A 16,418-nucleotide genomic window follows, 5' to 3' on the forward strand; every position below is an offset into this window, starting at 1 on the left:
GCTGCACTGATGAGTGCCTTGCTTCCTTTGCACCTGCACAGGCAGCAGAAATCATCTTCCTGGTGCTATCATTTAAAGCTGTTTTGAAGTTGGAGTTAAGGTTGCAGTAAAGTAAGGCAGCGAGGAATAGGAACTGTGAACCAGAGGGAAGTTATGCTGTGAAAGCAAGAGAGCTGTTGCAGGGAGTGTAAGCACATATTTTGTTTAGCAAAGAATGCGAAGTTTATGCATCATTTAAAGCTGCCAGACCGATAAATGCCCCGATGCTGAGCATTGATGTGATGAGCAGTGTTGGCTGTCAGTTAACACTGCTTTATGTGGTGCAGACAGCACAAAATAAATAAATAAATAAATAAATAAATAAAAATTAAATGGCAAAGTCACACACTAAGAAATTGAGAAATCCCATTATCACAGTACAGCTTCTGGGGGGGGCATGGCTCCAGCTGGCTTACCAGACCTCTAGGAGAAACCACTGCAGGCAGAAATCTGAACTCCCAGCCTCTGGCCAGGGTTGCAGGTGGGAGAAAGTAGCTGGTGATCTCTAAGGGTTCTGACTGATCACAGCTTTTAAGGCGAGTGGGTATCACTACGATTAGTCCAACCTATGAAGCATCTCATCCTGTCAGTGAGTTCTGGCATATGCACATACACAGCTGAAAAGTCTCACTGGGGCAGTGAAACCATGTGCATTAGGAAAACCTTATGTGAAGAGTCAGGCTCATGCCCCAAAACTGTGCTTTCAATCTCCACCCTCCAGTAATCACAGAAATATTATTGAAGTGCAGAAAACAATATATACATATATATATATATTTTTTTTTCCCACAAGCACTTTGAGAAATCACTTCTCCACCCTCCAGTCCCCCAAACTGTTCCCATAAAGATTTGCGTAGCTCGCTGTTGAAATGTTTGAGCCCCAAATGTAAAACAATGGCAAAGTTATCATAATTGCAAATGGCACATCAAACAGTCTTAGCTATTGGCGATGCTACTAGCACTACCTAATATAAGGACCGTGGGGGAAAATATTGGTATGTTCTCTGTACTGCATAGTGCAAGGCTCTTCTCTGCAAAATGGTCTTCATATCATTCACGTTTCTTAAGTGCAGGGTGTAGAAAATGACATGAAACTTAAAATGCTGCCTGTCACTGTAAAAACAGCTTTCCTAAATAACGTTTTCCACAATGGAAAACCATGTATCTTTAGTACTAATCATATATTTTTTTTTTTGTTCTCAAAACATATTTCAAGGACATTCAATCAGGTTTCTTATTACCGAGGCACTACTGCATTATTAAAAAAGTAAAAAAAAAGAGAAAGAGATCACAGAAGGGCAGACACAATGAGATTATATTTTATTGCAGAGTTGACACATTGGTCTGCTCCTGTCAGTTTAGCCTTGTGACTATCTGGGACTTTGTGAAACACAAATGCATAAAACAAGTTTCCCTTCAGCATGGAGGGATATGGAAGCTAAGCAATCTTACTAGCATATTAGAACAAGGACAGAGATTGAATCATGCAAATAAAAAGGAATTATTTTTACCTAAGACAACATGAGTTGCTTTGTATTGAATCCCATCAGAGCTGGGTTTCCACCATTGCACACACATTTAGCGTTATGTCTCACTTTAAAAACAAAGTAGGTCAGTCTTCCTCACCCACCCATGCGCACACACACTCCTGTTGAAAGAGACAAAAAGAATTGCAAAATGATTTCGCCAATGGTATACTGAACTGTGTACATTCATCAAGGATAACAGAGACCATAGAAATTATTTTTAAAAGTATTTGTGCTACATCTAGGTGAAGGGAAAACTTCAATTTTAAAATGAGGTTCCAATTTCAAACAAAGCAGCAAATTCTGAAATTCTTAGTGAAATAGCGAAATAAGGTGGAAATCTAGCTTCTGTTTAGCAGATTACCTTGAGAAAACAGGTGCTAGAAGCCTACTATACCTCTTCAAGGAGCTGTATTGAAAAGTCAACACAACGATTTTCTTAACTTCTTTCTATACACAGAGAAATTTACCAGAAAAGGAATAACCTGACAGTTTTTTATTAGAGTCATATTTTGTTTGGTAACAAATGCCAACAAAAAACTTCTCCATCATTTTTTTCTGACCTTGCTGCGTTATAATCGCATCACAATAATAGTTTATAATCTCCTTTACGTGCCTCTCTATAAGTGAACGCACATGCAAAACTTGAAGATAATTCCAGGTTGTGTTCAAGCCAAGACACAGAAGACTTCTGTTGAACGTCAAACAGGTTGCTCAGGACTATAAATAATAAAATCTCCTTTTCTCTATCATCAGGTTTCAATCACAACACAAGTGTAATATGACTGTATGATTTCTGTGTAACACCTTGGTGCTTTCATAGGCAAGATGAAAAGCTTTTCTGCAAAGTCAATAGGTCTCCGGAGAAAAAAGGCAAGTGCCACGAGACCTTTTTTAATTGCGTTTCTTTGGCTGACTTTAACTAATGCTGTGGGCATTTGTCCTTACCATGACAGTTTGGCTTGCATAGCCCCTTTGCTCAGACACAGGGATATATTGGCATAGAGAAGATGTAGAAAGTGGCGATGTGATGAAAGTGTGAAGAAAATGTTGGTTTGGGACAAGAAATAAGCTGCTATACATTGTCCTTTTCAGGTCTGCCACTTGACACTCTCTCCTTACAACAGTCTTTTAAGTTCTAGCAAATTTGTCTTAGTGTCATCTTCTCTGCCCTAACTCCTTCACTCCCCGTGCTCTGAGCTGCAGTGTCCCACAGATCCATTGCCCTTCAGGATGGGTGCGAGGCCTGCCTATGTAAATAGAAATAGCCAGGGGGAGAAAGGTTTAAATTGGATCAGCTAAGGAAAACTGCAGATTTTGTCTACAGTGGTTAATAGCACTAATTAATTTTGTTTAGAGCTTAACTTTTAAGAATTACTCCCAACCTAATATATATACATATATATTTAAGATATTCTTTTTCCAGAAGTGTATATGAAAATAGAACATTTTTCAGGTCAAGATTTCAGTGTTGAACATTTTAGTACTCCCCATGTGTATTCTTTTTAATGTGTAAGGAAATTAAGGTGGTCTTAAGGTGGTGGAAGATGTCTTAATACTGACTTTTACTGTCATTGCTGGACATGCTCATTCTGCTTGTGCACATTTTACTTCAGAAGGCCCTGTATTAAAGGGCTGCAAGAAAAAACACTTTATCACTGCTTTAACTCCAGGTATCAGGGGAATGGTTGGAGGAGTGTGACTTCTCTCAGAAACATGATATTTGTACAGAAGCTTTGTTCTTCTGATGATTTCAAGCCACCAAAGCTACTAGGTCATTTCCAGCCATGGGCTTGGTAGCCCAGGGAGCACGGAGTGTCACCGCCAACTTGTGGGTACACACTTCAGCAGGCAGCACATGTGTTGGCTCAGCAAGCCTGGAGGCCAGGCTTGCACTGTGCCCAGTGTGCTTTACAGTTCCTAATTAAGCCCTAAACTACTTTCAGCTTTGATGATCTTCCTACTGCTTTTCCCTTCCCCCACAACTAATTTCAGACTGGCATGTTCAGCGAGATACAGGAATAGAAGCAACACAGCTTGTAGCCACCTTCGCTTCAGAAAGCTGGGGATGGAAGTGTTTCTGAGCTAGAATTTACAGCAAAAACCAGGACAATGGAGATGATTTAGCCCAGTTTGCTAGAACTCGCTGCAATGATCACAGCAAGTTTCTAAACTCAAAAAAATTGCCTCTTGCAAATTCTTGCCCCTTCCCATGTGCCCACTTGTTCCTATGACCCAATTTACACCTTCTCAGCCTAGTGCGTGGCTATCACTCTTCCTGCTCAACCACAGAGCTCCTGTTCTGGCCTTGCCTCTCTCTGAGCTAATCCAGAGCTAGTTGATATGAGTTTGGCAGTACTCAGCCAAGCCCCTGAATGAACATGCTTTTTCTTTTGTGATATAATGCATTCACCTTTTTAATGTGAAAGGAGCATCAGTCAGTAAGTTGTGGGTGAAAGAAACACTTTGAAAACAGTGGGGCCAAGCAGAAAAATAGCACCAGGGTATGGTGTCAGTCCAGAGGTGTTACTTCTCCTAGGATTTTTTTCTATTCTTAATTTTTTTTGAGCTGGTTCAGCAAAGGGTTCCTTGTAAAGAAGTCATGAAGAAATCCCCTTTTGCCCCAAGGTTACAGGTTATTTTGTTGGACCAGATGATATTACAGCATGATTCTATCAGGACAAATCAAAGTTTACTGAGCAAATCTGTGTTCTGTAACCTGATTTATTGGTGCCATCTGCCAACACCCATGAACAGATGCTCTGTAGGACCTCACTAACATGCAGTAATGACTGGGAGAAACCCACCGCAAATGGCTGAATTTTAAAAGTTATAGAGTGTAGCAGGAGAGATAACAAACATAATGAAAAATGTCTAGGAGAATGCATCCTAATGTTCATTTTTCAGTTCAATTTCCCTGACAGCAGTACTTCAGAGCATACTAATCTACATACGTGGGTATATGGTGTAAAAATAAACCAAGCACTCATATTTTTCTGTGATTTAGCTCCATTTTTTTGCCACTGTATGTTTCAAAGAGATCATTTTGTTGTGAGCAGTTACAGTCAGTGCTTCACAAAATCAATGAGATCTTCCTGATTGCAAGAATCCCTTTTGCAGTCATAGTTTGGCAGGTCAAAACTGCACTAATACAGTTTTTTGCTGTTGTTGTTGTTGTTGTTGTTTTTGTAATGTTTTTTCCCTTCTCTGCAGCTATTTCCAAGCCCTGTGTACTCTGAGGGTATGCCAAGGTAGAAGCAAACGAGTTTGCAATTATTGCCACCAGCAACATTAATTTTGCATTCCTGTCTCTTCGAAAACACAGGGGAGCAAAAAGAGATAACGAAAGGAAGAGCAACTTGTCCGGATGGAGGTGTGAAACGTGCCTGGTCTCTGAGCAGAGCCATGCTCGCTCCTGCAGCCCTGGGGATGCTCAAGAGGGATGGGAGCAGCCCAGCCCCAGGTCCCTGCCATCCCCATCCCCACTGCTGCCTCCCACCCCTCCTGCCCTGGGTGTCCCCAGCTAAATACTCAGCTCCTAGGAGCTGTATTAAAATTAGAAACAGAAGCTGTAGTGATGGGGGTGGCTCTCTGCCTTCTCTCCTAACCTACATTGTAAGACAACCTGCTCTGTCCACACCAAGGGTATTACTGGGCATTCATTCAGACATGCTCAGGAAAGCCTTTTTAATAGACACAGCCTGTCCAATACCTGGCAAAGTCATAAAATCAGAGAACAACAACTTTCCATCACTGGCACTGTTTCTGAGGCTGGATTTGGACCCATGGTTGGAGAGCTGAAAGCCTCCCCTCTTTATTGTACCAGTCCATTAAAATCACCCACTCACAGAAACACTCTGGGGAGAAACTATCACTGAGCTATTAATAAAATCTTCCAGAACTATTAATATGGTCTGTGGGAGCTTTAATCCACTGCAGGGACTCATTATGTAAGCACACAGGCATGAGGATGCTGTTTTTAGCCTCAGTTTGAATGACCTTTCAGTTTAAACAGTTTTGTTTATGATTGAAGTCCGCCTGAATCTAAGAGAAACTATTTTCATTCAAAGGGGATTATATTTTGATTTGCATAAAACTGGAGAGTCTGGTCTAGATTAAAGAAATGCATTTGGATGGCAAGATGTGTGTTTGCTTATTTGATTGCAAAGGGTTGAGGCTATGAAAGCAGTTTAAAAACATTTGTGTCACAAAATTCAAATGTTCCAAACCTGGAAATATGCTATAACTTGTTTTTTGAGCTTAGATCATTGGTCTATGGAGCCAATTCACACAGTTTGAAAAGATTAGCTGGATTTGTATCAGGCTGTATTTATTCCTAATTTTGATATTCCAAAGACTGTTTTACTCCTCTGCCACACATTGGTGTGATGAGATGTTAGAAGATCATCTTGATTTTTAGCTTTCCGAATCAAGCAGTTCAGAACAACAAAGCAGTAAAAGGTTTCTGATGTGTACTCCTGCCAAAAGAAATAGATGTCCTGAAGGCAAGAACAGGCTTAAATAGTAAAAAATTCTCTCTCATTCACCTCATAGCTATCACTCTCAAGCTATTTAGCAGAACATTTTGTACAGAAGATTTTCAGTCTTAGGCTCATTTCAGTTCAGAAATTTCCTAGCACAGGAGGTCTGAGACGAAAAGAGAATCAATGATCTCCACATTTTCTTCTGCTGTGCAAGCTTGGAGACACCTTTCCAACCTGAAACAAAAGATGTATTTAGGCTTGTATGGATATTTAGGTGTCTATGGCAGGTCAGCTCTGGCCCTGAAGTGTTAACCTCTTTCTCTTCTTTGGGGATGATGTGGAGGGAAATCACTGAAAAGAGGTTGCTTTTTGTTTGTTTGTATGTTTTTAAAAAGGAAAATAAGGCAAATGATAAGTCCTACCTAAAGTATCAGTTTCAGTCAATCAACAGGAACAATTAAAACCCCTGTGCTAGGACAATTTTGTCTCTCTCTGTTTGCTCATGCTATTTAGAAAAGGTGTCACTGCTGCAAGGTTAGATATATTCCTTGTTTTGGTTGACTTTGGGTCCCAATGAAATGAAGAAGACCTGGTTTGACTCTGGGGTGAGGTAGCTGCCCAAGTAAGTACCTGGAGTGCTTTCACTGTTTTCTACCTGCTACTGCTGAGTAGCAAACTAGCCAGATTAACACTGGGCTGGATGTGTTTATTCACACTGTAATTGCATCTCTGAGTGACATGAAGTTATGTCCAGCCTGGTTTTCAGATAAAATGGCAGTAGTCTACACAAATCATTAGGCTAGTTCCAGCATGCCATATTTTATTTATATCTCTGGCATAACATGTAAATATAGCCTCACGATTGGGTATTTTTAACAAGGAATCGGGTTAAGAAAAGGTTCCGTGATCCCAGGGTCCTTTTCACAGTAGGCTCCAGAAAATACACTTCATTATAAAATACACCTTCCCAAGGAATCACGAGACAGGAGAAATCAAAAGAGAATTCCTAAAAGCAAAAGCTCTCCAGCAGAAAATCAATTTCAGCTACTTTCACCTAGCCCCAGGGAAAGCAGCAGAGACACTAAGTGGGGTGTGGGAAAGGTCTCATACATCTTCCTAGAGCTGCACAAGACAGACCTCCAGACGAGAGCTTTTCTTTCCACGACAGCTCTGCGCTAATTAGGGACTTCTGCAAAATTGGAATGCTGCAGCTCCAAACTGTCTGGATGATTCCCATATCAAATTTCTTTGGTTTAAAAGAAAAAAAAAATATGTTTTTGTCTTTGTTCTAATTGACAGCCTTACAAATGCAGGTGGACTGAGAGATAAAAGTCAAATTGAGCTTATGTGCTTAACAGTGCGAGGAACAAAAATAGCAGAAAGTTAAACACACAAAAAATGTTCTTTTTTAAAAAATATTTTTAATTATTGCTGTTATTATTATTTCTTTATAATCACACTGCCTTTTAAAGGTTCTTTGTGTATTCCTTGGTGTATCTTTAGAATGAAAATACAGCCGCTGCCTTAAAATAAAGTTGTTATATGAGAGACTTTTCTGTAACCCTTTATCTACTGATGTACCAGACAGAACCTAGTTTATGGACTTGACAGTCTATGTTGAGTGGACATAAAATTCATTTTCTGTGTAGGACAGTACATTCTCCTCTTTGGTCAACCCTTTCCAGAGGCAGTCTGCCAATTCAAAACTCCAGCTGGTCGCCTTAATTCTCAGCATGCCAGCATTCAGACCTTTTTGTGTAAGGTGGTATCATTAAGGCTGGTGAACATATTCGTAAAAAAAAAAAAAAAAAGAAAAAGAAAGTGTTTCCCAGTGTTTCCTTTTGGAAGTTAAGCCTGATATTTCTCACTGAAGATTGCGGTTGATATAATCTGTATACTCTAATGAGAAAGCAAAACAATTTTTCTTTTTTTTTCAAGTCAATATAATTCTCCGTGTCTTAAAGTCATTCCCATGCCTCCTATCTCTTATTTCTTTAGCGTGCCTTACTTCACTCTCATATTGACCTATATGACTACTACATCGACCTGTACTGTTATAGTGCAACTCGGGACTGCTGTGGCAGGTCAGTCCCAAAGAGCAAATGAGTCCAAGAACTTCTCTTTTAGAGCTACAGCTTGTGGGGTGGCAGCTGCTTTGACAAATATAGAAAGATAATAATAATTAAAAAAGAACGTCCTGATATTGCTTTTTTTTTTTTTTTTCCCATTAAAAGTATTCTGTGAAAAGTTTCAAATCTTCAGATTTTCATTCCCATGTGGGAGGAAAGCAACTGAATATGTGAGTTTTGCATGAGATGGAAATTTTCATCTCTGGTCTTGTCTAAATCACTTTTGGGTTATGATGAGGTAGGAAGCTCCTTTTGGCTTCACTTCACGTGTCTGAAGGCCGATGCTTTTACTAGGTGGGCTCAGAAAAAAGCCAGATTCTCCACTGCTGTTTCTCAGGACAGCCCAGCTGAAGTCACTGCAACCTGCAGCGATCCAGTAGTTTAAATCAGTCAGAGCTGCATCACAAAATTTTATCTAATATCCCAGCAACAATGGAAGTACAGTCATCTTCATAGTGAATGAACACCTCCAAGGAGTATGTGTCCTCCTTGAGAGGGCTCCTGTCTTCTGGCCTGATTACCCACTGGCTTTGCACATAGAATCCAATATTGAGATTTGTAATGATTTCAGCTAAACTAATGTGTTTGAGGTGTGAGAGGCTTATACTTCTGTATTGCTAAAGAAAAGGGTATCACTTAATGCATGTGGCCCCTCACAGACATTAACACAATATATTTTGATATGACTGCTATGGCAATCCACAGCCAGTGCCAGAAGAATATAAATGGTCCTTCATATCTATCCTGGGTGAGGATGGAGGCAGGAGTGCTAAATTGGTGAAATAATTCGACCTTGAAGCTGTGTAAAAGCTACACTGAGCAGGTGTATAAGGGGTTTCCATATCATGTCACAAATCTACCCCATACCCCCACCAGCTGTGCTGTCTCTGATGCTCCAGATAAAGCTGAGAGAAAGCCCTGGGACACCCAGCGCTAATTGTGGGGGAATTAACCTGCCTGAAGCCAAAACCCTGCAGGAAGAGACCTGGTTGTGCTCTGCCTGTCTTTGCTGAGCTGTGGGGGTTAGGAGCACAGGCAGGAGTAGGAAGGCCCTGTTAGGACCTCTCCGGGCAGAGACAGGCACTTCTCCTCTCTCTGGAAGCGTGCTCACACGCAGGAGCAGCAGCCATCCATCCCGCTGTTCATACAAGTCAAAGACCCCAGGCTCTTCCCTGACTGACATTTGCTAGATGAGAGCGTCGATACAAAACGCCCGTCGCAATACGCGGCAACCTTTCAAGGCGCGCCAGCAACCTCCTCTTCTATTAAGCGTGCCACGCCACCCGAGCGGAGCGGGCTGCTTCTGCAAACACCTCCCCGGCAGGATGCCACCTGCATCTTAATGCAGAGGGGGTTTGTGCACAGCCTCGCAGCCAGCGCTTGGCTCTGTCAGTTTCCATGGAGCCGTCGTGGTGCGTTCCCTCTACACCTCCACTTATCAGCCTTTCCCACCCATCCTCCTCCCCAGAGTACGCTGCGCGCTCACCCCGAAAGGTCAGCCATTGTAATGATGATTTTAGCAGGAGGGAGGCAGGGAGGCAGCAGGGTGAAGAGGTGAGCTGCGTGCGGCACTGTGCGTGGGAACTGGGGGCTCGCCTTGTGCAGCACAATGAGAAATTAGAAAGCTTCCCCCTCGAGGGAGCCGCGCTCATCAGCCCTGCCTCGCTTCCCATCCCGGCAAAGTCAGATGGATGCCCTGATGGAGTGAAAAAAGCGTTCAGGCAAAGCGTCTGGAGAGCCTGCTTTAAATCATCAGCAATTGATGTGGTAACGCGTGGAAGGGAGAAGGACTGTCTGCTAAGAGCAGAAACTGATGCAAATGTTTCTGGGCTTCTTCTTCGTCCCGTCTCCCTCTTGCCCCCTGCCAGCAAGCTCAGCACTCAGTTGCTGTTGCAGATGGAGAGAGGCAGACTTCTTCCTCTGAGTTTCATCCTATTGACTGCCTGACTAAAGCACTGCATCTGTTAACTGGCTTCCATTTCTTTCTTTCTGTAGGACAGCTTTCCTGCCCGCTTTGGAGGAGTCCATTTTGTCAACCAGCCCTGGTACATCCATGCCCTGTACACGCTAATCAAACCATTCCTCAAAGACAAGACAAGGAAAAGGGTAATTAGAAGGGGCTGGGGGAGGTAGGAGGCTGGAGGTCCAGAGGAAAGGAGCAGTCCCCTGCTTTCTCTCTGCATTTTTCATATGGCCTCACAGAACGACAGCTGCTACCAAAACTTAGAGTTTTCAGTGATCTGGGTTGGACCAATAACAAGAGACCAAAGATTTGTTATCACTAACCAAGTGTAGATCCTTTCTAACAGGACATGCTCGGGGATAGATGTGATGTAGAGGGATTATCAGGCCTGGCTAGAGCCACCTGCAGAGAGGAAAAATTCTGCTCAAAACTTTTTGTGGAAGCAAACATTCCCTTTTTGCTTCTTTAGCAATTTGACTTTTTTTCACATGGTGCTAATTCACTTATTTCCACCAAAATTGTCCCTGCCTGAAGCCTGTTTGCTCAAGCTGCAGAAAAGGCAGGTCTTCCCCACTGAGACCCATGTGAACTGTTGTCCTGCAGTCACCTTACCTGTTTGTCCACGAAGCTCATGAAACCACCACTGGATCATCTCTCAGAAGGCCCCATTCCCTGCCCTGGGTTGTATAGGACATGGGTAGTGCCAGTCTGAAAGCAAAGAGGAATCAGAAAGCCCAATGTTGCTGAAGCAGCACAAAGCGGCCTCACGCTGCGAAACATCAGTCCCCGGGTGCAGGGCTGGGTTACCCCTCAAAATTTGAGGACCTATTCTTCATATTTTCTTTCAGTAATCCCCACTATCTCCCTTTTCTTTCCACTGCTTTCGTACAAGGTTCCCTCCTCTTACAGTAGCAATAGGTGGTTATTATACCCAACTTGCACTTTCCCCAGTCTGGTACTTAAGAAAATGATGGTGCTGTGCCAAAAGTAATCGAATCAGGCTTTTCACAAGTGTTTATGGTGTCAGCCTAACTCTTCGGCTACACACACCAAAGCTGATCCCTCTCCTCCCAATAAGCACTGGGTGCTCCAGAAGACCCTGGCTGAAACTGTCAAGTAATGACACCCTGTGTTTCACTAGTGCTGTTATCACTGAAGCAAGGAAGCGATGATGACTATGAACTTTACTTTTATTTCTTAAAGATCTTTCTTCATGGCAACAACCTGAACAGCCTTCACCAGCTAATACACCCCGAATGCCTGCCCTCTGAATTTGGGGGGACCCTTCCCCCGTACGACATGGGGACGTGGGCTCGAACGCTGCTGGGCCCCGACTACAGCGACGAGAACGAGTACACCCACACTTCCTACAATGCCATGCACGTGAAGCACACGTCCTCCAACCTGGAGCGGGAGGCCTCACCCAAACCCATGAAAAGGTTAGTGCTGCTTCAGAAATCACCTGGTTTTTGGCTTGCCTTAGAGGTTGGGTGTAAATCGGTCAGGAAGGGCTTGTCTGGCTCGGAAAGGGGATGCAGATGAATTGGCAAATATTGACAGTCAGGAATGCTGCACCCTGGGCTGAGCTCTTGACATGGCAGGAGAAAGGAAGCCTCTCTGTGGAACCGTAATTACTTGTCTGATTGCTGATTAGTGTGAACAAAAACAAGGGGAAACTAATGAGCCCCGGCACAGAGCAGTCCACGGAGTGTATCGGAGCAAAACGCTCTCCTGTACAGCACTGCGCAGCCGGCAGCACTTCAGTGCTGTTTTCTGCGAGTTGCTGTTGCTCCGGTGCCCGCTGACCCCAGCTAATAACATTTTGCCTCCTTGTAAATGCAGCCCTTCTGCAATGAGCACCACTGCCCTCTAAAGGAAAGCTGGGCTCGACTCGTACTGCTGCTACTGCTCCCACCTTCCCACTCCAGCCCTGCCAGCGCAGTGAGGCTGCTCTTTTAACATTGCTGCTTTTAGATCTGGTGGGTGTGCGTTGAATGCTCAACATGGCAGCCCTCGAAAATACAGCCCCGGGTAATTTGTGCTAATTGCAGTGACGGGGTGAGCAGCGTTGGCTGCCCAGTGCAGATCGCTGTGGCTTGTGGCCGTGCGAGTGCCACAGCAGGGCTGCCACCAGCTGTCCCCCAGGAAAGCCAGCAAGTGATGGCTGGGCTGGCTCCCCTGCGAGAGGACATTGTCCACACTTGCTTCTCCATCCACGCTGCACTCTGCGAAACTGCTTTCAATGCAGATCGCAGCCAGGCTTTAACTCGCTGCTGCCACTTGATGAGTGCGGTGCTCACAGATGGGGTGTCACTCCCTGTGACAGGCAGCGGCCATCATTTTGTCACAGCAAAATCAAAGCTGACAACACAGACAAGCCAGAATGTCATGCAATTAATTTTAAAAGTCTTTCATCGTCAGAGGGAAAAGAAATGCAGGTTAGAGGGACGCCACGCAGCTGCAGCTGCAACACGGAGCCTCGTGTGGAAAAAAGCTCACACTTAGGAATGGACGTGAAGTGCTGTGTGTCCCACCTCTCACGGGGTACGACCCTTTTTGCAGGGCTACAGCCACAACATGAAGAGAGGCGGCCAGTCCGTAGGTCTCCCTGCGGACTCCCAGCCAGGACTGGGAGCCACGATGAGTTTACAGAGCCTATCGTATTCATTTTTAAACAACTTTTTGATATTTTTTTTTTTTAAATATTAGCAGTGGAACACACACTATATGATTTTAGAAAGACGCTAACTAAATATTACACTACTATTAAAATATATAACAAGATTTTACAATTTTTGTAACCTTACAGAAATAAATCTGTTATTAGCATTATTATAATTATTTAAGCTTTGAAGTGCTAAGAGCTGTTCACAGGTTAGTGGTAAATCTTTGCTGAGGATCACATCCTAAGCTGCTAAGAAGTGAGGGTCTCATGGTGCCCTCAGGGGAGAACCTCAGCGTGAAATTGAGTGCAGTGCCAGAAAACCCTGCCTTGGGGCAAAGCCTTCTCTTATAATCTGTTCACGATACAAAAGTGCATTAATACAAATATGGTGAGTGGATGAATCTAATTTGTCATGTTGCCTCTGGGCAGACTAGATCTAACTTTTAGCCTAATTTCGTTACTTGGCAGTTAAGTGAACCATCTGATCTTCTACCCCATGGTCATTTCTAGCTGTTAGAGGTGAAAAGTTCACTGCTTCTACAGATTTCCTCGTATGAGTATTTGCCTCAATTCTCCTTCCCCTGATATCACTTTTTGGCCTAACTTAAGGTAAAAGCTTACACTAAGGAAGCATAATTGCATGCTTTATTAGATTTATTGCATCAGATTTATATCAAAGGCCTGGTAACAGGTCTGCAGACTTCTACCAGCATTACTTTTCTATATACATCCCCCCTGGCTCTTTAGGTTCGCACAGCTTTAACAGAATGAGAGTCTTGGGCTATGGCTGAGATTCCTGGGAGCTTTACATGAGCCATAGGTGGTCTCCTAACATTAGTCTTCATCTCAGACATAATTCCCTCTCAATTGCCCTATCAGTTTTTCCCTTATTAAAGCAATTTCACACTTCCATTAAAATTCTTTCCCCTCTTTCTCCACACATGCCATAAACATCTTTAAGCTCTTGAGTAAAAATGGTAATTTTTCAAGCATTTCTATGCTGAAATGTTGGATTTAACAACAACAACAAAAAAGAGGCTGACCCTTTCTTTAGCACCCATGTTCCTCCAAAAGGGGTAAGTATATGAAGACTGAGCCTTCTTGGGTTTCTGTAACTTCAGGATGAAAATCCTTGCTGAACAACTAAGGGCCTTCTGTCTGATGTCCCAGATATCACTGGAGATGTTTATCTGAGGAAGCCCTCCAAGAGCCCAGCAGCTAGCTGCATAGAAGAGAATGGGGAGTAGTTATTCCCCCTCCGGTGCATCGAGTGGCATCATGCTTTTCTCCATCCCTCCCTCCTGTCTCAGGCTCTGGTGTCACCTGCTGGATCAGGATTCTCTTGCTGGAAAGAGATATGAGCATGTCCTAGCTAGAGATGCCACCGGGCCATTGCTGTGTTAAAGGTTTCTTTTTTCAGTCTTAGAGCCCCAGTGCTATCAGCAGATCTGGGAGTCTTACACTGTGACCACAGAGAAATGCCTCTATGAAATTTAGTTCTTATTTGAACTAAATTCTGAACTAGAAAAATGCTAACTGTGGTGTGTAGCAAAAATGGGAAAAGGGGCCTCTCTTAGAAACTGATGAGGGGGTCCTACACCTAAAGAGATTCTCACCCTGTGCACAGTCTACTCCAAATATAGTGTCTAGCAACTCTAGTGTCAGAGATGAAAAAATCAAAGTAGAAATTAGAGGTCTAGAAGACAAATTCCATGAAATGGAACCAGAGAACTGACTGAAATACTTAGTAGCCACTTAATATATGTTATAAAATGAATCCAGAGGGGGGCAAAAAGGAATATTTTTCAAGATTTAAGTGATACCAACCTGAATTTATGACCTGACAGCCAAAACAAGTCTATCAACATGCAGACAAGGAGAACATGCAGCACCAAGCATCAGTAAGAGGTAATGGGACTGGAGCAGGTACATGCCTGTGCTTTGGGTTTGGGACTGCCGGCACTGCTTTGGCTCCTGTCACCAGGGCAGATGAACATAAACTGAAACAAGTCCACCTGAGAGTTGTGAGGAGGGTGAGGAGAGTGGAGACCATATATCAAGAAGTTAAAGGAGAGAGTGGTTTGTACGCCCTCACAGAGCAAAGGTTGAAATGGATGCGATCGTTCTCTAAATACAGGAGGGAACAAGAACTGGTGAGAGAGAACAGCTACTCAAAGATGAGGACAATTTAGGCTTGAGATCAAGTGGGAATAAGATGACCAAGTATACTTTGGTTGGAAATTAGAGGGGGGGGGGGGGGTTCCTTGCCTTCACAGGAGTGAGTTACTGAAACTCTGAGCCTATGATATGACAACCTAGCTAAAGCATGAGCTAAAGGTCTGATGTGAGGTGGTTACCAGAGGTCACAGGAGACTTGACTTGCCTCCTCAAAGTCTAATTAGTGTCCAGTTTCTGCTCCTTTTAGCAGCAATGAGATGGGAATGTTACTTTCTCTCAAACCACAGGCAAGTGTATTTTCTCCCCGTGACTTTAAATTGCACAAGATTTGTTCTTGAAAAAAAAAGTCTTTATTTACTTCAGAGAACGGAGTCTTTGTAGATAAGGAAAGCACCAAAGATCCTCCTAGAAAAAAAGCTGCCACTGACTCTAGCTAGCAACATGATCTTGAAAATTGTGGGGTTTGACAACTTTTTGTAATATGGAAAATCTTTAATCAAAACCAGTACAATTGTATTTTTTTTTTTCACCAGTGACTACATGAAGCTCCACTGGGGAAAAATGAAAACAGTGGAAATTCCACTCCCATCTGCAGAAATTATCTCACACCCTGAGAAAACTCCCAGAATCGTAGTACAGTATGAGCAGATGGGGAAAAAAAAAAAAAAAAAAAAAAAAAAATTCATTCAGATTATATTTGTTTGTTAAGATTCAGCTCAATGAAGTTTGAAATGGGCAAAGTAACAAATGTGCAAACTAGCATTAGTACAGTAGTAGCAAAATCAGTTCAGACTGAGAGCTTGGCCACAACCCTTTCACAATCATGGGAGCAGCAATGGCAATAGACACTTTTCTGCCTTGGACCATCTCTGCATCCACACAGTGAGCCTGCCACTTGCTGGCATGGGATTTGAGAGCGATGCAAATGGTGTGAAAATTTGGAGCCTGGGGAAGAAAATCACCTTCCTTCCAGCTGTAGCCACACCTCGTGTGAGCCCTGATGGTTAGAAAGGAGCCTTGAGCTGGTGTAGTCAACAGGGAGCTAACACCAAAGCAGAGCATTTGTCTGCATGCCCATGCTGGCTTCTGTTGATGAGCTGTTGGTTTGGGGAAGAGCTGGAGGTTTTATCTGAGTGAGCACCTAATGGATAGTTAGTGTGGGTGGTTAAGCTGGCAGTTAAGGACTTAAAGACCTCTCTCAACATATCACTTATGCCAATAGGACATACCCTTTTGGCCAGCCCAAGTGGGAAAAACATGCCTGTATCTACGTGGGCGCCTACCCACAGTGAGAGTGCATTCCCAATTGCAGAGATTGTTTTAGTGACTGGGGGTGATATTAAAGAACTCAATTTTTTGAAGAATTTCCTTTTTTTCCCAAGTGTCACCCTGCTGTTACAGTTGGGTTCTGCAGAAGAAAGGAACCTGCAGCAG

The 16,418-nt window shown here is 43.2% G+C and overlaps 1 protein-coding gene across 1 annotated transcript in view; it reads left to right on the plus strand.

Annotated features, from left to right (window-relative positions):
* CLVS1 (clavesin 1) overlaps positions 1-16,418 on the plus strand; it is a 104,325-nt gene that overhangs the window by 78,208 nt on the left and 9,699 nt on the right. Inside the window, exons 4-5 of the mRNA XM_040545727.1 lie at positions 10,174-10,284; positions 11,345-11,580. Of these exons, the coding sequence (XP_040401661.1) occupies positions 10,174-10,284; positions 11,345-11,580 (347 nt within the window). The remainder of the gene's footprint in view (positions 1-10,173; positions 10,285-11,344; positions 11,581-16,418) is intronic.

Source organism: Cygnus olor, chromosome 2, assembly GCF_009769625.2.
Source record: "Cygnus olor isolate bCygOlo1 chromosome 2, bCygOlo1.pri.v2, whole genome shotgun sequence".
In the NCBI taxonomy this organism is placed as follows: Eukaryota; Metazoa; Chordata; class Aves; order Anseriformes; family Anatidae; genus Cygnus; species Cygnus olor.